At 49.1% G+C, this 22,331-nt stretch overlaps 1 protein-coding gene across 1 annotated transcript; it reads right to left on the reverse strand.

Annotated features, from left to right (window-relative positions):
• Nucleotides 1-8,896: 8,896 nt before the first annotated feature.
• KCNA7 (potassium voltage-gated channel subfamily A member 7) lies at nt 8,897-16,468 on the reverse strand (the record flags this gene model as incomplete). The annotated part of the gene is made up of 2 exons (XM_080702881.1): nt 8,897-9,712; nt 15,911-16,468. The coding sequence occupies 2 exons, from the start codon at nt 16,466-16,468 to the stop codon at nt 8,897-8,899; spliced, it is 1,374 nt and encodes a 457-aa protein (XP_080559007.1).
• Nucleotides 16,469-22,331: the final 5,863 nt, after the last annotated feature.

The following is a 22,331-nucleotide window of genomic DNA, read 5'->3' on the forward strand; positions in this document are numbered from 1 at the left end:
AGCTGGTCTTGGGCAGCGATAAGGCTGGGCTCCAGGAGACAGTGGATGTGGGGGCTCCCCTATGTAGTCTTTTCTCCTGGAATTTCCTGGGTGGGGACTGGAGAGAGTGTCTTGTCCTGCGCTCAGATAAGAGAAATTCAAGGTATTACAGAACTCAGAGATAAAGATGTGGTTTGAGAACAAAAGAAGGGGGACGAGAAGGCACAGAAATGGAGGAAAGGGATAGAGACCAAGGGAAGAGGAGGAGGAAGACAAGACAGGGAGAGAGGGAAGGGTGTAGTGGCCCAAGCCCATAATCCCAGTACTAGGGAATCTGAGATAGGAGAATCGCAGGTTTGAGGCCAGCTTCAGCAACTTAGCAAGACTCTGGTTATTTGTTTTGTTTTGTTTTGTTTGCAGTGCAGTACTGGGGATGGAACCCAGGGGCATTCTACCTCCAAGCTACACCCCCAGCCCTATTTTTTTATTATTCTTTATTTTGAAACAGGGTCTCACTGAGTTTCAAAAGGCCTCACTAAGTAGTAGCTGAGACTACCCTCAAACCATGATCTTCCCATCTCAGCCTCCCAAATGCTGAGATTACAATAGTATGGCACCACGCCCGGCTGTCAGGCTCTGTTTCAAAATAAAAAATAATCTGGGCCTGCTGGCGCACATTTGTAATCCCAGTACTTGGGAGGCTGAGACAGGAGGATCACAGGTTCATAGCCAGCTACTTAGGCCCCCCGCAATTTATTTATTTATTTGTTTATTTGTTTATTTATTTATTTATTTATTTATTTTGCAGTACTGGGTTTGAGTTGCAAAGGGCCTCACTAAGTAGCTGAGGCTGGCCAAGAACCTGCAATTCTCCTGTCTCAGCCTCCCAAATGCTGGCATTATAAGCATGTGCCACCACACCCCCCTCTGCAATTTAGTGAGACCCTGTTTCAAAATAAATAATAAAAAATAAAATAGGACAGGAGGTGTAGCTTGGAGGTAGAATGTCCTTGGGTTCCAACCCCAGTACCTCAATAAATAAATAAATAAAAATAAAAATAAATTAAAAAGGCTGATGATGCAGCTTAGAGGTAGAATGTCCCTGGGGTCAGTCCCCAGTACCCAAAAAAAGGGGGGGAGAGGAGGGAAACAACCAGAGAGAGGAGATGAGCCCCAGAAGGAGGGAGGGGGACAGGAGCCCTGAGGTAGCCCCTAAGAGATGGGATGGGAGCTGCAGTGTCCTAGGACAGTGCTATGGGTAGAGAGCCCTTCACCCTATCACACCTCCACCCTGGGACTCCAGCTCCCCTCCTTCTCAGCTATTTTTAGCAGGAAAGCTGACACCCACATTGAGGGGTCAGCCGGCACCCCTCCTTCAGCCTAAATATAGCATGGCAAGGTGGCAGGAAGGGTGTCCCCGGATTAGGGTGTTCCCCACTCCTCCACCCCATCCCAGCCAAGCGATACCAGCAGGCAGCTCCAGTTGTTTACTAAAGGTGGGGAAGGGCCACTTCCCAGTCTTGGGTGTCCATTCCAGTCACCTTTGACTTCTCCACTCTCCTCCCCCATCCTGGCACATCCCCCTCCCTACCAACAGGGTTACTGCGTAATTTCCAGTCCCTGGGTAACAGAGAAGAGTGGTCGGAGAAGAGGAACTGGAAAACAGCCCCCGTCCCTTCTCTAGGTCCTTAGCCACCTTTGTCCTCTCTTTCTCCTCTCCTGGGTCTCAACCTTCAAAGTCCTCCTCTGTTCTGCCCTCTTTCCCCTCTCTCTTTCTCCCTCTCTCATATTGGGGATTGTTTGTTTTTTGTGGTACTGGGGTTTAAACTCAGGGGCATTCTACCTCTGAGCTATACCCCCAGACCTATTTTGTTATTCTTTATTTTTAATTAATTAATTATTTGTTTGTTTACTTATTTAGTTGTACTAGGGACTGAACCCTATGGGCATCCTACCTCCGAGCTACATCCCTAGACCTATTTTTTTTTTTTTAAACAGGGGCTCAATAAGTTGCAGAGGGCCTCAGTAAATAGCTGAGGCTGGCCAAAAACCTGGGATCCTCCTGTCTCAGCCTCCCACATATTGGGATTATAATTGTGTGCCACCACACCCAGCTTCTTGTTCTTCTTTATTTTGAAAGAGGGTCTCACTAAGTTGCGGGGGATCTCACTAAGTAGCTGAGGCTGGCCAGAAACCCATGATCCTCCTGTCTCAGCCTTCCAAGTACTGGAATTAGAAGCATGCACCACCAAGCCTGGCTTTGGTACTGGGTATTGAACTCAGGGACATTCTACCTACAAGCTACACCCCTAGCCCTATTTTTTTTTTTTTTTTTTTTTGCAGTACTGGGGATGGAACCCAGGGACATTCTACCTTCAGACTGCACCCCCAAGCCCTTCTCACTGAGTTGCAAAGGGCCTTGCTAAGTAGCTGAGGCTGGTGTAGCTGAGGCTGGCTGTGAACTGTGCTCCTCTGGTCTCAGCCTCCCAAATCCTGGGATTACAAGCATACGTCACCATGCCCGGCTCCTAGCCCTATTTTTATTTTATTTTATTAATTTATTTATTAATTTGTTTTTTGTGGTGCTGGGGATTGAATGTAGGGGGCATTTTACCTTTAAGCAACACCCTCAACCCTATTTTATTTATTTATTTATTTATTTATTTATTTATTTATTTTTGTGTGTGGTACTGTGAGTGGAACCCAGGGGCTTTTCTACCTCTGGGCTATACTCCCAGACATATTTTTTATACTTTATTTGGAAACAGAGTCTCACTAAATTGCTGAGAGCCTCACTCAGTAGCTGAGTCTAGCTTAGAACCTGTGTGATCCTCCTGTCTCAGCCTCCCAAGCACTGGGATTACAAGTGTGCGCCACCACGCCCAGCATTTTATTTATTTATTTAATATATTTATTTGGTGGTACTGGGGTTCCTGGAAACCCTTCTACCACCAGGCTACACTCCCAGACATATTTTTTAAATATTTTTTATTTGGAAACAGGGTCTCTTAAGCCAGTGGAGGCTGGCTTTGAACCTGAGTGATCCCCCGGTCTCTGCCTCCCAAGCATGAGGATTATAAGCATGCGGCACCACGCCTGGCTTTTATTATTTTTTTTGAAACAGGGTTTCACTAAGTTGCAGAGGGCCTAAGTAGCGGGGCCCTGAGAACCTGCGATCCTCCTGTCTCAGCCTCCCAAATGCTAGGATTACAAACTATGTACAATCCCACCTGCCCCTTTCTTATGTTTTGTTTTGAAACAGGACCTTGCTAGGTTGCTGCAAGTCTCACTACCCCATGGCCATGAACCTGTGATCCTCCAGTCTCAGCCTCCCAAGTTCTGAGATTACAGACTTGTATCACTGCCCCAGCTTCTCCTCCTCTTTTGCCCTTGAGTTCTCCCTTCTACTGGGATGAGTCCTCTCTTTGGGTCTCAGTTTCCCTGTACATTTGTCTCCTCCTCTGTCTCATTCTGGAGTCTGGGCTCCAAAAATGCTTTGTCTTTTCTCCCTGTTAGGAGATCTGTCTCTGAATGACTCTATTTCAGAGAGAAGTAACTGCCTAAATGTTGTTTATTTTTATTTTTATTTTGGTGGTACTGGGGTTCCTGGAAACCCTTCTACCTCCAGGTTATACTCCCAGACCTATTTTATATTTTTATTTGGAAACAGGGTCTCTTAAGCCAGCGAGGCTGGGTTCGAACCTGCGCGATCCTCCTGTCTTCACCTCCCAAGTGTGGGGATTACAAGCGTGCGCCACCATGCCTGGCACAATGTTGTATTATTTTCAACCATCATCAAACTCTTCCCATAATCTATACCTTCTTCTCTCTCTGGTATAAGAAGGTAGTTGGAGCCAGGTATGGTGGCGCATGCTTGTATTCCTAAGTACTTGGGAGTCTGACACAGGAGGAGCACAGATTGGAAAACAGCTTTGGCAATTTAGTGAGGCCTTCAGCAACTTAATGAGACCCTGTTTCAAAATAAGAAATAGCCAGGCGTGGTGGCGCACACTTGTAATCTCAGCATTCGGGAGGCTGAGACAGGAGGGTTGTGGTTCTTGGACAGCCTCAGCTACTTAGTGAGGCCCTCTGCAACTCAGTGAGACCCTGTTTCAAACTAAAGAATAAAAAATAGGGCAGGGGGTGTAGCTTGGAGGTTGAATGCCCCTGGGTTCCATCCCCAGACTCGCAAAAAAAAAAAAAAGAGAGAGAGAATAAAAAAGAGGGATTGGGGTGTAACTTAGAGGTAGAATGAACCTGGGTTCCATCCCTAATACTGCAAAAAGTAAAAATAAAAATGATAAATTAGCTGGACGTGGCAAGCACCCGTCATCCAAGTACTTGGGAGGCTAAAACAGGAAGATTAGAGATTCCAGACCAACTCCAGAAATTTAGCAAGACTCTCAGCAACCTAGTGAGACCCTGTTTTAAAATAAAAAGGGCTGGGAGTGTAGCTCAGAAGTAGAATGCCTCTGGATTCAATCCCCAGTAGAAGAAGAAGAAGAAGAAAGGAGAAAAGGAGGAGGAGGAGGAGGAGGAGGAGGAGGAGGAGGAGGAGGAGGAGGAGGAGGAGGAGGAGTTTTTGTTGCTGAATTAGTTGGATTAAATCTGGGGTCTCTAATCTGAGTTCCTTCTTCCTTCACTGCATTCTGAGTTGTCTAGATGGGTTCGGAGGGAGGCATATTCTAAAACCAATTCTCCCCTAGTGCCCCTAAGGAAGATTTATATTACTAAAACAAACCAGGGGCCGGGCATGGCGGCGCACGCTTGTAATCCCAGCATTCGGGAGGCTGAGACTGGAGGATCGCGGTTCGCGGACAGCCTCAGCTACTTAGGCCCTCCATAACTTAGTGAGACCCTGTTTCAAAATAAAAAATAAAAAATACGGCAGGGGGTGTAGCTCGGAGGTCAAATGCCCCTGGGTTCTATCCCTAGACCCCCCCCCAAAAAAAAATCCACAAAAAACCAGGGGCAGGGGTTATAGCTAAAATGATAACAACAACAACACTCTGTAAACCACTGGATAGGTTTTAATAAGTTAATGCAAGTAAAGTATTTTGATGCCTGGCACATAGGAAGCCCTATATGTATTAGTGATTGTAACCATCCTCTTCTTCCTCCTCTAAATGCCCTTTAGTTTTGAAAGACTCCTGAAAATGTTTGGCTTTTTAGCCTTGGGTAGCAGCATCCCCTCTCCTCTCTGAGCATCGAGACATGAGGCTACTGACCTCGGGAGGTCCCTGTCCCCCAGCAGGCTGTGGGAACCTTTGGAACCAGGTAGCTTGCCACAAGCCCCTCATCCTGTTGAGACTGGGGTTCCTCCCGTGGAAAACACAGAGCCCCCAGGCTGTCTTCCAGTCTTCCTGAGCTGCAGGAACATGCTGACCTGCCTTGGGTTTGGCTGGCTGGCTTTCTTCCTTTCTTTCTTTCTTTCTTTCTTTCTTTCTTTTTTTCTTTCTTTCTTTAGTGTGTGTATATATGTGGTACTGGGATTGGAACCCAGAAACATTCTACCTCAAGGCTACACCCCAGCCCCCCTTCTTTTTTGATTTTTGGTTTTGAAACAGGTTCTCCTGCCAGTTGCGGTGGTACATGCCTGTAATCTCAGTATTTGGGAGGCTGAGACAGGAGGATCACAGTTTATGGCCAGCCTCAGCAACTTAGTGAGGCCCTCTGCAACTCAAGACCCTGTTTCAAAATAAAAAATAAAAAATAAGGCCAAGGTGTAGCTCAACACTTCCAGCACCGACAGAGAGAGAGAGAGAGAGAGAGAGAGAGAGAGAGAGAGAGAGAGTGAGTTAGTTAGTTTTCCTAGGTTGCTAATAGTCTTGCTAGATTGCTGAGGCTGTCCTCGAACCTGTGATCCTCCTGTCGCCTGGCTAGGTTCTTTTTATGATTCAGAAAATGGAGACTATATGTCTCTCTAGGGTTGGGAGCACCAAGATTTTCTGCCTTTTGTGTGTGTGGTACCGGGGAGTGAATTTTCAGGAGAGTTCTACCTCTGAACTACACCTCCAGACCTTTTTTTTTTTAAGGTACTGGGGATGGAACCCAGGGGCATTCTAACTCCAAGCTACACCCCTAGCCCTATTTTTATTCTTTATTTTAAAACAGGGTCTCACTGAGTTGCAGAGGACCTCACCAAGTAGCTGAGGCTGTTGGCGAACCACGATCCTGTCTCAGCCTCCAGAATGCTGGGATTACAAGCGTGTGCCACCACGTCCAGCTTCTTCTTCTTCTTCTTTTTTTTTTTTTTTTTCTGAAACAGGGTCTTGAGCCAGGTGGCGCACGCCTGTAATACCAGTACTTGAAAGGCTGAGGCAGCCAGGCGTGGTGGCACACGCTTGTAATCCCAGCATTCGGGAGGCTGAGACCGGAGGATCGTGGTTCGCAGACAGCCTCAGCTATTTAGTGAGGCCCTCTGCAACTTAGTGAGACCCTGTTTCAAAATAAAGAATAAGCCGGGCATGGTGGCGCACGCTTGTAATCCCTGCGCTTGGGAGGCTGAGACAGGAGGATCGCACAGGTTCAAAGCCAGCCTTGGCTACTTAGTGAGACCCTGTTTCCAAATAAAATAGGTTTGAGTCAGGTGTGGTGGCGCACGCTTGTAATCCCAGTACTTGGGAGGCTGAGACAGGAGGATCACATAGGTTCGAAGCCAGCCTCAGCTACTTAGTGAGGCTTTCAGCAACTTAATGAGACCCTGTTTCCAAATAAAATATAAAAAAGGTGTGGGAGTATATAGCGTGGAGCTAGAAAGCCTCTGGGTTCCATCCCCAGTACCACCAAAAACAAACAAACAAAAAGAATAAAAAAGAGGGCAGGGGGTGTAGCTTGGAGGTCAAATGTCTCTGGGTTCCATCCCCAAACCCGCAAAAAAAAAAAAAAAAAAAAAGAAAGAAAGAAAGAAAGAAAGAAAGAAAGAAAGGCAGGCTGAGGCAGAAGGATTGCAGTTCAAGGACAGCCTCAGCAAGTAGTGAGACTCTCAAGCAACCTAGCAAGACCCTGTTTCAAAATAAAAATTAAAAAAAAATTGAGCTGGGGGTATAACTCAAAGGTAGAATACTTCTGGGTTGAACCTCCAATACAAGAAAGAAAGAAAGAAAGAAAGAAAAGAAGGAAGGAAAGAAAGAAAGAGAAAGAAAGTCGGTCTTGTTAAATTGCTGATAGTATCCCTAAATTGTTAAGGCTGGCTGCCATCCTCCTCTCTCAGCCTCCCAAATATTGGGATTACAGATGTGTGCCACCACATCCAGCACCTTTTTTTTCTCCTTTTTCTGATGCTCTCTGGTCTGTCTCCAACTCTGGTGTCTGTCCCCATCTCTCTGACATCTCTCTCTGGGTCTCATCCCCCACCCTTGGTCTCTTGCCTCCATTCTGGGTCTTCATCCTTTTTTCTCTGGGTCTCCATTCTCCTATGGAGTCTCCTTCTCTTTCTTGGTATCCGTCCCTCTCTCTGAGTGTCTGTCCGTCTTTCTCTGGGTCTCGGTAGCCCTTCCTGGGACTCTGTCCTCTTCTTGACTTCTGTCCCCTGATCATGTCTGGACAGAGTACAGTTTTCTCCTTGTGTCTCTTCCCTCGTGCCTCTGACCTCCGTGTGTCCATGCTACACCACAGGGGAGGACAGAGTGGGGGTTCGACTGGCAAAATCAAGCAGATGTGGGTGAAATCTAGTTCACGCAAAGCCTCTGCAGAGAAACACCTGAATCCAGGGATACAGACTCCAGCTCTCCCCCTGGCAGTGGGTAACTCTGTGCAAGTGGGTTAGTCTACCGCCCAGGTCCACAACACCACGCTTGCTCCCTGAGCCATGATTCTTGCCCAGTGCTATTTTTCTGGGGTCCTCATGCTCCCATTAAAGGCAAAACCATGACCCTGTGGATCTCATACATATAGTCCAACTTGACCAACATTCTCATGAGGCTCACGCAGTGACCAAACTCATAGCAGCCCTATGAGAACCCAACAGTCCTATGACCCAGCAGACCCGGCCTTATCAGATGAGTGTGGCTACACATCTCACAGCGGCCCTGAGAAGCCTCTAGCTCCATAACTCTGTGCAACTCAACCCAACAGAACCCTCAAAGACATGTGTGGTCATATGTTCCCATCTAACTTAATTTTCTGGGCCATTAGGGCCCAGAAAGCTTACTTTTTTTTTGAGTACTGGGGATGGAACCCGGAGGCGTTTGACCTCGGTGCTATAGCCCGAACCTGATTTTAATTTTTATTTTGAAACAAGGTCTCACTAAGTTGCTGAGGATCTAGTTAAATTGCTGAAGCTGGCCTTGAATCAAATCTGCCATCCTCCTGCCTCAGCCTCCCAAGGCCTGACATTATAGACATGTGCCGCCACACCTGGCAGAGAGCTCACATTCTAGCGTTTGACTCTGCCAGGCCTAAATGCTTTACAAGTTCACAGAGCCTAAAATAACACGGTTCTAGGAGGAACATAAAACCCTGCAATTCTCAACAGCACCGTGTATGACCACACAGTCTCAACAATCAAAACAAGTGGAGCCATAGGGGACTCAAAACCACAGACTCCTGCCTGATGCATCTGGACAAGACTTAGCCAGACTCACCACCCAACTCGGCCCAGGGTGGATCTAGGAAACTCACAACATAACAGGGCCACATCTGTCTCCAGAGGCCCCATGAGCTTTGTACATCTCGATGCAGTAGGAATCAGTGGCGTGCCCCCTGGATTCAACGCAAACCGCTGCCATTCATAGCTGCTTAAGGAGGTACCAAAGCGCACCACTCAAGACCCAACAAGAAGCAGCGTTCCCCACCTCTCACCACGTGACCTAGGCTTTCCTAAACCCAATCCCCTCCCTCTCCCTTTCCCTTCACCCTCCTCCCCTCCCTCCTCCCTCTGAGGAGGTGCGAGGTCCCGCAAGACCTCAACTGGCCCTCATACTTCAGTGACCAGGTGTTTCCCAGGGGGTGCCCAGAGTGGAGGCGGCAGCTCAGGGACCTCTCCATCCATCAGTCCCCCGTTGGCCTTGCCCTCCAATGAACCACAGGGCTGCGTGTCCACGTGGCTGTACATCCCGGCCTCTTCGCCCTCCGTCTCCCGGTGGTAAAAGTAGCTGAAGTTGGAGACAATGACCGGCACGGGCAGGGAAATGGTCAGCACTCCGGCAATGGCACACAGGGAGCCCACGATCTTGCCCCCTACAGTGACGGGCGCCATATCTCCATAGCCGACTGTGGTCATAGTGACCACCGCCCACCAGAAGGACTCAGGGATGCTGGTGAAATGGGTGTCCACCCGGTCGACTTCGGCAAAGTAGACTGCGCTGGAAAAGAGGACCACCCCAATGAAGAGGAAGAAGATGAGGAGGCCCAGCTCACGCATGGAGGCCCGAAGCGTCTGGCCCAGAATCTGCAGGCCCTTTGAGTGCCGGGACAGCTTGAAGATGCGGAAGACACGCACCAGTCGGATGACCCGCAGGATGGCCAGTGACATGGCCGGCTGACCCACCCCCCGCTGCCGGGCCAGCTCAGTGCCCAGTGCCACAAAGTAGGGCAGGATGGCCACGAAATCTATGAGGTTCATCACATTCTTGAAGAAGATCGCCTTGCTCGGGCAGGCCGCCAGGCGAACCAGCAACTCGAAGGAGAACCAACAAATGCACAGGGTTTCCACCACGAAGAACGGATCGTTGAAGGGCAATCGGGGTGGAGTAACAGACATCGGGCTGGAGCCGTTCAGCCGAGCGGAGAACTGCGGGGAGGAAAAAGTTCAGGTGGGCCAGGCCGGGGCTCAGATGTTAGGACAGCCTTAATCGTTGTTTGACTCTGAGCCTGGTGGTGCGTGCCTGTGATACCAGTATTTGGGAGACTGAACTAGGAGGATCTCAGGTTCAAGGCCAACCTCAGCAACTTTGGGAGACCCTGCTTCAAAATAAAAAATAAAAAGGGAGGGCTGGGAGTGTAGCATGGAGGCAGAATACCTCTAGGTTCAATCTCTAGTACAAAAACAAACAAAACAAAAACAAACCCCTCTCCAGGTACTCTCTACAGACTGATCAGTAGCCACTGCCTCAAGGCCCCCAGTAACCTGGCTGTCCTACACTCACTACTTCCCGGACCCCAGTGATCCTCACTGGACAGCTGACTCTGTGTGTGTGTGTGTGTGTGTGTGTGTGTGTGTGTGTGTGCGTGTGTGTGTGTGATATTGGGGATTGAACCCAGGGCATTCTACCTCTGAGCTACACTCCCAGCCTTTATTTTTTTCAGAACTGGTGATTGAACTCAGGGGTATTTTATCTCCAAGCTACACTGCCAGTCATATTTTTTAATTCTTCTTTTCTTTTCTTTTCTTTTCTTTTTTTTTTTTTTTTTTTTTTGCAGTACTGAGGATGGAACCCAGGGGCATTCTACCTTCAAGCTATACCCCCAGCCCTCTTTTTTATTCTTTACTTTGAAACAGAGTCTCACTGAGTTCACAAAGGGCCTCATTAAGTAGCTAAGATTGGTCAAAAACTGTGATCCTTCTATCTCAGCCTCCCAAATACTGGGATTTACAAGCATGTGCCACCAAGCCCGGCTACTTATTAATTTTTTTTTATTTTTTTATTTTTTGTGGTAGTGGAGATAGAACCCAGGGGTATTCTACCTCTGAGCTACATCCCCAGCCCTATTTTTTATTCTTTGTTTTGAAATAGGGTCTCATTAAGTTGCAAAGGGCCTCACTAAGTATTTGAGGCTGTCCTCGAACCAGGATCCTCCTGTCTCAGCCTCCCAAATGCTGGGATTACAAGAGTGCCCGGCTTTATTCTTTATTTTGAAACATGGTTTCACTAAGTTTGGGAGGGTATCACTAAGTAACTGAGGCTGGCCATGAACTGGTAATCATGTTTCAGCCTCCCAAGTACTGAGATTAAAGGCGCAGTGCCACCATGCCGGCTTTACCCTATCTTTTTTTGGGGGGGTATTGGGGATGGAACCTAGGGACATTCTACCTCCGAGCTCCACCCCTAGCCCTATTTTTTATTCTTTATTTTGGAACAGGGTCTCACTGAGTTGCACAGGGCCTAAGTAGCTGAGGCTGGCCGCGAACCATGATCCTCCTGTCTCAGTCTCCCAAATGCTGGGATTACAAGCATGCGCCACCACACCTGGCTACCTCGTCTTTTTTTTTTTTTTTTTAATTTCCTTTTTTTAACAGCTAGTCGTGGTGGCACACACTTGTAATCCCAGTACTTGGAAAGCAGAGATAGGAGGATCAAAGGTGTGTGACCAGCCTCAGCAATTTAAGCCCTCCACAATTTAGTAAGACCCTGTTTCCAATAAAAGACTAAAATAGGGCTGGCAGTGTAGCTTGGTGGTCAAATGCACCTAGGTTCCATCCCAAGTACCATACAAAAAAAAATTTTTTCTTTTTCATTACTGGTAATGGAACCCAGGAACATTGTACCTCCGAGCTACACCCCCAGCCCTATGTTTTAATTAATTAATTTATTTATTTATTTATGTTTTTGGTGGTACTGGGGATGGAACTCAGGGGCATTCTACCTCCAAGCCACTTGTACCCCAGCCCTATTTTTAATTCTTTCTTTTCTTTTTCTTTCTTTTTGTGGTACTGGGGGGTAGAACCCAGGGGCTTTTCTACCTCTGGGCTATACTCTGAAACCCTTTTTTTTTTTTGTTTGTTTGTTTGTTTGTTTTGGTGGTACTGGGGTTCCTGGAAGCCCTTCAACCTCCGAGCTACACTCCCAGACCTATTTTATATTTTTATTTGGAAACAGGGTCTCCTAAGGCAGCACACGTGGCTGGCTTCGAACCTGTGCGATCCTCTTGTCTCTGACTCCCAAGCACGGGGATTACAAGCATGCGCCACCACGCCCAGCATTTTTTTTTTTTTTTTGGTGGTAATGGGGTTCCTGGAAGCCCTTCTCCCTCCGGGCTACACTCCCAGACCTTGTTTTATTTATTTGGAAACAGGGTCTTTTAAGCGAGCGAGGCTGACTATGAACCTGCACGATCTTCCTGTCTCTGCCTCCCAAGCGAGGGGATTACAAGCGTGCGCCACCACGCCTGGCTCAAACCTATTTTATACTACATTTGGAAACAGGGTCTCACTAAATTGCTGAGAGCCTCACTAAGTAGCTGAGGCTGGCTTTGAACCTGTATGATCTTCCTATCTCAGCCTCCCAAGTACTGGGATTACAAGCATGCGCCACCATGCCCGGCCTATTCTTTATTTTGAAATAGGTCTCATTGAGTTGCAAGGGGCCTCACTAAGTAGTAGCTGAAGCTGTCCTCGAACAGCAATCCTCCTGTCTCAGCCTCCCAAATTTTGGGATTACTAATGCACGCCACCACGCCCTGCTCCTTTTTATTTTATTTTATTGATTGATTGATTGATTGATTGATGGTATTGGGGGTGGAACCCAGAGGCTTTCTACCTCCGGGCTATACTCCCAGACCCATTTTATATTTTATTTGGAAACAGGGTCTCACTAAGTTGCTGAGAGCCTCACTAAGTAGCTGAGGCTGGCTTCGAACCTGTGCGATCCTCCTGTCTCAGCCTCCCAAGCATGGGGATTACAAGTGTGCGCCACCACGCCCGGCTTTATTTATTTATTTATTTATTTATTTATTTATTTTGTGTGTGGGTCTGGGGATGGAACCCAGGGGCATTTGACCTCCAAGCTACACCCCCTGCCCTATTTTTTATTCTTTATTTTGAGACCGGGTCTCACTGAGTTGCAGAGGGCCTCACTAAGTAGCTGAGGCTGTCCTCGAACCGTGATCCTCCAGGTCTCAGCCTCCCTAATGCTGGGATTACAAGCGTGCGCCACCACGCCCGGCTGCGGCTTTATTTTTTTAAAACAGGGTCTCACTGAGTTGTGAAGGACCTCACTAAGTAGCTGACACTGTGCACAAACTGCGATCCTCTGGTCTCAGCCTCCTGAATGCTGGGATTACAAGCATGCACTGCCATGCCTGCGTAAAAAAAAAATAAATAAAATAAAATTATCTAGTACTTGGGAGATTGCAGGACTGAGTGAAATCTTCCACTGTTTCAAAATAAAGAATAAAATAGAGCCGGTCATGGTGGTGCACACTTGTAATCCCAGCATTCGGGAGGCTGAGACAGGAGGATCCGGTTCACAGCCAGCCTCAGCTACTTAGTGAGGCCCTTTGCAACTCAGTGAGACCCTGTTTCAAAATAAAGAATAAAAAAAATAGGGCTGATGATATAGCTTGGAAGTAGAATGCCCTGGGTTCCATCTCCAGTAGCGCATAAATAAATAAATAAATAAATAATAAAAAAAAAATAGGAGTGGGGGTGTAGCTCAGAGGTAGAATGCCCCTGGGTTCAATCACCAATACCAAAAAGTGATTTTTTTTTTTTTTTTGTGGTACTGAGGGTAGAACCCAGAGGCTTTCTACCTCTAGGCCTATTTTATATTTTATTTGGAAACAGGGTCTCACTAGTTGCTGAGAGCCTCACTAAGTTGCTGACTAAGTAGCTGAGGCTGGCTTTGAACCTGTTTGATGCTCCTGTCTCAGCCTCCCAAGCACGGGGATTACAAGCGTGCACCACCACGCCCGGCTGAGATTTTTTTTTTAAATAAGGTCTCATGAACCAGGTGTGGTAACGCACACTTGTAATCCCAGTACTTGGGAGGCTGAGAAAGAAGGATCACAGGTTTGCAGCTAGCCTCAGTTATTTAGTGAGGCCCTCCACAACTTAGTGAGACCTTGTTTCAAAATAAAGAATAAAAAGCCAGGCGTTGTGGCGTATGCTTGTAATCCCAGCCTTTGGGAGGCTGAGACGGGTAGTGGTTCATGGACAGCCTCAGCTACTTAGTGAGGGCCCTTTACAACTAGTGAAACTCTGTTTCAAAATAAAGAATAAAAGCCCAGCGTGGTGGCACACGCCTGTAATCCCCACACTTGGGAGGCTGGGAGGCGGAGACAGGAGGATCGCGCAGGTTCGAAGCCAGCCTCCCTGGCTTAAGGGACCCTGTTTCCAAATAAAATAATATAAAAAATAGGTGGCTGGGAGTGTAGCCCGGAGGTAGAAGGGTTTCCAGGAACCCCAGTACCACCAAAAGAAAGAAAAAGAAAGAGAGAGAAAGAAAGAAAGGAAGGAAGGAAGAAAGGAAGGAAGGAAGAATAAAATAGAGGCCTGGGGGTGTAGCTCGGAGGTAGAATGCCCCTGTGTTCCATCCTCAGTTACACACACACACACACACACACACACACACACACACACACACACACTAATGCAAGAATAAAAAATATAGAACTGGGGCTGTAACTCAGAGGTGGAATGCCTTGAGTTCAATCCCCAATACCTACAATAAACAAATAAAACAGTTTCACAGGACCTCACTATGTAGCTCAGGCTGGCTGCAAACCTGAGATCCTCCTGTCTCTGCTTCCCAATACTAGGATTACAAGCATGCGCGCCACCACACCTGGCTGACAGCCGACTTTCTGATCTGTTGACCTGTGGACAGCTGGAAAGATACTCCCTGCCTCTTCAGTAGTGGGCACCCCTGACAAGATCCTTGAGCAGGGTGCAACCGGTTCTCTCTCAAAGTCTGGCCTCCCATTATTGATTTTCCAAGTGAGGAGCATCCCTGCTCTGGCTCAGCCTCCTTTGCCTGCCTTTCTTTGCCCTCCCCAACCCTAGTCAGAAGATAATGGTTGTAGATCTTTGTGTCTTTGCCAGCTGCAGACCCTGGAGTTTTGTTTTGTTGTGTTTTGGGGTATTGGGACATCCTACCTCCAAGCTACACCCCCAACCCTATGTTTTATTCTTTATTTTAAAATAGGGGCTCACTAAATTGAAGAGGGCCTCATTAAGTAGCTGAGGCTAGGTCGGGCGTGGTGGCGCACGCTTGTAATCCCCGCGCTTGGGAGGCAGAGACAGGAGGATTGCACAGGTTTGAAGCCAGCCTCGCTGGTTTAAGAGACCCTGTTTCCAAATAAAAATATAAAAATTAGGTGTCTGGGACTGTAGCCCGGAGGTAGAAGGGTTTCCAGGAACCCCAGGAACCCCAGTACCACCACCACCAAAAAAAAAAAAAAAAGTAGCTGAGGCTAGCCTCAAACCTGCAATCCTCCTGTTTTAGCCTCCCGGATTACAGGTGTGCACCACCAAGCCCAGCCTACAGCTTCGATTTTTTATGCTTCTACCCTTCTGCCCCTGCCCCAAGATCCTTAAGCTCTGGGGGCCTAATTCTCACAACCGTCACCGCCTTCTGACAGTGTGGTTCCCTCTCCTAGGATCCTCAGGTACCGCCCCTAGCCCAGATCCCCCCCTCCCCCGGTACTGGGGATGGAACCCAGGGGCATTCTACCTCTGAGCTACACCCTCTGCCCTGTTTTTTATTCTTTATTTGGAAACGGTCTCACTGAGTTGCAGAGGGCCTCACTAAGTAGCTGAGGCTGTCCGCGAACCACGATCCTCCAGGTCTCAGCCTCCCGAACACTGGGATTACAAGCGTGCGCCACCACGCCCGGCCACACAGTGCTTTTTTTACTTGTTATTTTTATTTTTGGTATTAGAGATTGATTCACTGAGTTGCCAAGGGCCTCACTAAGTAGCTGAGGCTGGCCGAGATCCGCGATCCTCCTGTTTCAGCCTCCCAAATCCTGAGACAACCCTATTATTTTTTTTTCTTCTTTATTTTGAGTTGCAAAGGGCCTCCCTAAATAGTTGAGGCTGACCTCGAACCACCATCCTCCTGCCTCAGCCCCCCCCCCCCCCTGCCCTCAAATGCTGGGATTACAAGGGTGCGCCACCACGTCCGGCAGCCTCCAAACCCAGATCTGAGTCCCGGCGCGGGGCAGGTCCGGCAGGCGGTCTGCAGCCCCTCGCCCTGCCTTCCGATTGGCCAGCTCGCCCAGGCCCCGCCCCGCGCCCAGGCCCCGCCCCGCGCCCAGGCTCCGCCCTCACCGGGCCGGCGGCGGCGGCGGCGGCGGCGAGCCCCGCGTCGTCGCGGTCGTCGCGGAAGTCGGGCAGCGTCTCGAGGCAGAAGACGACGATGGAGACGAGGATGACGAGCACGGACACGACGGCCAGCACCCGCGCGGCCTGCGAGCTCTCGGGGAACTCGAAGAGCAGCCAGAGCTGGCGCGCGAAGGCCCGGCGGGGCAGGGGCCGCTCGGGCGGCGCGGCGCAGCCCTCGTCCTCGCGCAGCCGCGCCAGCGCCGCGGCGCCCAGCCCGTAGAAGGTCACCTCCTCCAGGAAGACGTCGAGCGGCACGTGCGCCGGCCGCCGCAGCCGCCCGCCCGACTGGTAGTAGTAGAGCACGGCGTCGAAGCTGGGCCGGTGCCGGTCGAAGAAGTACTCGCGGCGCGCGCCGTCGTAGAAGCGGCCGCGGCGCGCCGGGTCCCCGAGCAGCGTGTCGGGGAAGCGGCCGAGCGTCCGCGCGCGCGTCTCGAAGCGCAGCCCCGCCACGTTGAGCACCAGCCGCTCGCAGCAGCCGCACGGCGGCGGGCACCGCGGCTCCATGGCGCGCAACCCCGCGGCCCGCCGACCGACGAGTGGCCGCGGTGCCGGCCCGGCCCCGCCTCGGCCGCCGCCGCCCCAGCCCCAGCCCGGTGTCCGGTGTCCGCGCGTAAAAATAGCCCGGCCGCCCGGCCAGGGCGCGGGGGAGGGGGCGCCGTGACCCCGGCGGGGCAGAGCGGCCCGGCGCCCTCTGCCGGGGCGCCCGCCTGCCCCCGGCCCGCGCCTCCCCTCGGCCCCCGGCCCCGCTGTCCGCTCGGCTCCGGGCGCGTGGACGCGTCTTGTCTCTTTTGCAGGAGAAACTGAGCTCCCCTTGGCTTCACCCCTCTCGCTTTCCCTCCTCCCGTTTCCCTGGTCTCGCATCTCATCTGCGCCATCTCTTTGGGTCTCTGTTGGGATGTCCGTCTGTCTGAGCATCTATCTCCATGAGTCAGAGAGGCCTGATGTGTTTCTGAGGCCGGGAGCTCCCGTGGCGGCTGATCTCTGTCTTTCTGGATCTCTGTCCTTATTGCCACCCTTCTCAGGTCTGACTGGTTTTTCTGGGTCTCATTTCATTCATTATCTCTTAGCCCTCCACGTCTCTGTCCCTGGGTGTCTCTGGCTCTCCCTTTCTTTGCTGGGTGTCTTTCTTGCCCTGTATCCCTGAGTGGCTTTTGTATGTCAGAGGACTCAGGGTCATCACTCTGAATCTCTGACCATCACTTTTTTTTTTTTTTTCCTTCCCAGTACTGGAGATGGAACCCAGGAGCATTTTTCCTCTGAGCTACATGCTCAGCTTTCTCCAGCCTCTTTTCTTGTTTTTTGGTACTTTGAATGGGATCCAGGGGTATTCTACCTCCAAGCTACACCCCTAGCCCTATTTTATCCTTTTTTATTTTTATTTTTATTTTTTTAACGGTACTGGGGATGGAACCCAAGAGCATTCTACCACTGAGTGACATCCCAGCCCTATTTTTTAATTCTTTTTTTTTTTTTTTTTTTTTTTTGCGGGTCTGGGCATGGAACCCAGGGGCATTCGACCTCCGAGCTACACCCTCTGCCCTATTTTTTATTCTTTTTTTTTGGGGGGGGGTACTGGGGTTCCTGGAAACCCTTCTACTTCCGGGCTACACTCCCAGACCCATTTTTATACTTTTTTATTTGGAAACAGGGTCTCTTAAGCCAGTACGGCTGGCTTCGAACCTGCGCAATCCTCCTGTCTCCACCTCCCAAGCCGGGGGATTACAAGCGTGCACCACCACGCCCGGCTTTTTATTCTTAATTTTGAAACCGGGGTCTCAGTTGCAGAGGGCCTCACTAAGTAGCTGAGGCTGTCCACGAACAGTCATCCTCCTGTCTCCGCCTCCTGAATGCTGGGATTACAAACATGAGCCACCACACCCGGCTTTTATTCTTTATTTTGAAACAGGGTCTCAGTGAGTTGCAAAGGGCTTCACTAAGTAGTAGCTGAGGCTGGCTGCAAACTGCAAAGGGCCTCACTAAGTAGCTGAGGCTGTCCACGAATTGCGATCTTCCTGTCTCAGCCTTCCAAATACTGGGATTACAAGTGTGTACTACCACAACCGGCTACTTTTTTTTTTTTTATTATGTGTGTTCTGGTCCAATTTTTTATTTTGAACAGGATATCATTAAGTTGCAGAGAGCCTCACTAAATTGCTGAGGCTGGCTGGGAACCTGTGATTCTTCTGTCTCAGCCTTCCAAGTGTGTTTCACCATTCTTGGCACTGATTTATTTATTTACTTATATTTGTTTGGTAGCAGTTTTGCTAGGTTGCTGAGAGCCTAGCTAAATTTCGGAGGCTGACTTTCAACCTTCCATCCTCCTATCTTAGTCTACCAAGTACTGATTTATAAGCATGCGGCACCATGCTTGGCTTCATCACTCTTGCTGGGTTCTGGCAACAGTCCTGGGTGGTTCCCTCCTGGGATCCCTTTGGTAGCTGCAAACCACTGAACACTTGAGCCCCGTCCCCTCACCAGAGTCTGCCCAGGGTTCTCCACTGGGATTCTCTGCAGGATTTTTTGAGATCCCATAGGACTCGAACTATAGCTCAGAATGAAGCACAAGGAGGCCAGGACTGCTGGGAACAAGTTGGGGGTGGGTCTGGGAGATGCTGCAGAGTCACTCTAAGGAGCCGAAGGGCAGACAGAAGATGGCCTTCCAGTAACCAGTATCTGATGACACCAGGTAAAAATAGCCCCATAGGATGGGCGTGGGGAGGGGGGAAGTAGTAGACATCCATTCTCCACCTCCATAGGGAAAGAGGTCTAGCGCCGTCTGCTGGGAGCATGGAGAGAGACACCAAGGGTTTAAGTCCCTGCTACATCTGGCACTTTGTGTGTGTGTTACTGGGGATGAGACCCAGTGGCATTCTACCTTCGAGCTACAACCCCAGCCCTATCCTTTTTTTTTTTCCTTTTCTTTTTGGTGATACTGGAGGTGGAACCCAGGGGCTTTCTACCTCCGAGCTATACTTCCAGACCTATTTTGTATTTTATTTGGAAACAGGGTCTCACTAAGATGCCGGGATCCTCACTAAATAACTGAGGCTGGCTTCGAACCTGTGCGATCCTCCTGTCTCAGCCTCCCAAGAGTGGGGATGACAAGCGTGCGCCACCACCCCGGCTTTTTATTCCTTATTTTGAAAAAGGGTCTCACTAAGTACCTGAGGCTGTCAGTGATTTGCAATCCTCCTGTCTCAGTCTCCTGAATGCTGGGATTACAAGCGTGCACCACCTCACCTGGCTAATTCTTGCACTTTCTGTTCTCATTTCTTTATAAAAATGCTGTGTCTCCTCTCTAGGTCTCTGCCCTCTCTGTGTGTGTGTGTCTATGTGCATCTCTTTCATGGTTATTTTTTTTTTTTTTGTATTGGAGGTTAAATCCAGAGGCATTCTACCTCCAAGTCACACCTCCAGCCCTGTGTGTGTGTATGTGTGTGTGTGTGAGCGAGCCCAGGGCCATTCAAACTCCAAACTTTACCTCTAGACCTATTTTATTCTTTTATTTTGAAACAGTCTCCTAAGTTGCATATGGCCTCACTAAGTAGCTGAGGCTGGCCACGAACCTGCGATCCTTCTTGTCTCAGCCTCCCAAGTACTGGGATTACAAGGGTGTACCACCACACCCGGCTCCTTTTTATTTTCTGGAAATGGGATGTAGAGGCACTGTATCACTGGGCTGCATCCCCAACACCCCACACACCATTTTTTTCAGGACTGGGGATGGAACCCAGGGCCCACTGAGCACTGGGTAAGCACTCTGCCACCAAACTATACTCTCAGCCTGTTCCAGTCCTTTTTATTTTGTCTTGTTTTGGGGGTATGGGGGTTGAACCTAAGGGCATTCTACCTCAGAGCTATACTCCCAGTCCTACGTGTGTGTGTGTGTGTGTGTGTGTGTGTGTGTGTGTGTGTGTGTGTAACTGAGAGTTGAACCCAGGAGCATTCTACCTCCGAGCTAAACCCCTAGCCCTAACCCAGGAGCACTCTACCTCTGAGCTACACCCCCAGCCCTGTTTTTTATTCTTTATTCATATTGAAACAAGGTCTCACTAAGTGGCAGAATACCTCACTAAGTAGCTGAGGCTGTCCATTCACAAGCCTCCTGTCTCAGCCTTCCAAGTACTGGGATTACAAGCCTGTGCCACCATGCTTCCCCAGACCTAATTTATTTGTTTGTTTATTTTGAGGTACTGGGGAAGGGGCATTCTACCTCTGAGCTACACTCCCAGCCTTATTTCTTATTATTATTATTTTTTTTTTGGTGGTACTGGGGGTGGAACCCAGGGGCTGGAGGTAGAATGCCCCTGGGTTCAATCCATAGTTCCAAACACACACACACACAAAAAAAAAAATGGCTTGGTGTGGCGCCAAACGCTTGTGATCCCATCATTTGGGAGGCTGAGACAGGAGGATCGCGGTTCACAGGCAGCACTCAGTGAGACCCTGTTTCAAAATAATAAGGCTGGGCATGGTGGCACACACTTGTAATCCCAGTGCTTGGGAGGATGAGACAGGAGGATCCCACAGGTTCGAAGCCAGCCTCAGCTACTTAATGAGGCTCTCAGCAACTTAGACCCTGTTTCCAAATAAATTATAAAAAATAGGGCTGGAGCCGGGCGTGGTGGCGCACGCTTGTAATCCCCGCGCTTGGGAGGCAGAGACAGGAGGATGGCGCAGGTTTGAAGCCAGCCGCACATGCTGGTTTAGGAGACCCTGTTTCCAAATAAAAAAATGTAAAAATAGGTCTGGGAGTATAGCCCGGAGATAGAAGGGCTTCCAGGAACCCCAGTACCACCAAAAATAAAAATAAAATAGGGCTGGGGGTGTAGCCCAGAGTTAGAAAGCCCCTGGGTCCCCCCCCATACCACAAAAAAAGCAAAATAAAGAATAAAAAATGAGGCTGGGGGGTCTCTTTGAGGTAGAATGCCCCTGTGTTTTCTCCCCAGTACTGGGGGAAAAAAAAAAGAACAAAAACTGGGCTGGGAGCCGACATGGTGGTGCATGCTTGTAATCCCAGCATTTGAGAGACTGAGACAGAAGGATTGCAGTTTGTGGACTGCCTCAGCTACTTAGGCCCTTTGCATCTCAGACCCTGTTTCAAAATAAGAATAGAAAATAGGGCTAGGGTATCACTTGGAGGTAGAATGTCCCTGGGTTCATTCCAGTAACACACACACACACACACACACACACACACACACACACACACACACACACACTGTGCTGGGGATGTAGCTTGGAGGTAGAATATCCCTGGGTTCAATCCCCAGAACCAAAAAAATAAGTAAATTAAATAAAAAATAAAAATTCAGTCTCCTTTGCAGCTCTTCTTGCTTTATTTATATTGCGGTACTAGGGGTGGAACCCAGGGGCTTTCTACCTCTTTGCTATACCTTCAGCCCTATTTTTTTTTTTTTTGAAACAGGGTCTCACTGAGTTGCAAAGGGCCTAATAAGTAGTAGCTGAGGCTGTCCGCGAACCATGATCCTCCTGTCTCAGCCTCCCAAATGCTGGGATTACATGCGTGGGTCACCACGCCCCAAGTATTCTTCCTGCTTTATCTAAATCCTAAATGACGGCCATTGAAGTCAAATACCATCTGTACCCCCAAAGACTCCTAAATTTAGGTTTCAAGCTCCAAACTCTTCTGCAACGGCTAGACTCAAATATAATGTGATAAAGTGAGCCGAGGCCTTATTTTCTGTAATGCCATGATGTTGGGTGACCAAAGGCACTAATGTTCATCAGCCTGAGAACTAATGTTCGTCATCAGGTGCCTTGCCAGTCACCAGTATCTGCCTGCTTGGCTTCTGTCATTCCTGCTTAGCTTGCACCTGCAGAGAAACAAAGACCGTTAGGAACTTTCTATCCTTAAAACAATCAAATTGTGGACAATAGAAGGGACGGGCATGGGTTGTTGCGCTCTGGCACACTACTGCTCCTGGCTTCTGTACTTGCTTGCCTTGCACACCCACTGAAAGAAGTTGTGGGGAATTCTCCATTTCTGTGAGAGCCTAAACTCTACTCCTGAGCTTGTGATTTTGACGTATAAAGGGAGCCCTGAGAAATGGCTGGGGCGGCACTTAGGACTAAACACCCTGCAGTCGCTGGCTGACTAATGCTTTCTACTCGGCTTTAACTAAGTCTGAGAAGTCTTCTCTGGTGGTCGCTATATAGTAACTCAGATATTCCAATGGCTGTGTCCGACCTTCAGTTGCCTGGTCCACAGATTTAGCAGTAAAGGTTATTATTTTGGATTGTTTGTTTGTTGTGGAACTGGGGATTGAACTCATTCTAACCTCTGAGCTATACCCCCAAACCCATTTTTTTATTCTTTTTTTTTTTTTGTGTGTGTGTGTGTGTG

The sequence above is a fragment of the Muscardinus avellanarius genome (assembly GCF_963383645.1).
Source record: "Muscardinus avellanarius genome assembly, chromosome: 10".
NCBI classification, from domain to species: domain Eukaryota; kingdom Metazoa; phylum Chordata; class Mammalia; order Rodentia; family Gliridae; genus Muscardinus; species Muscardinus avellanarius.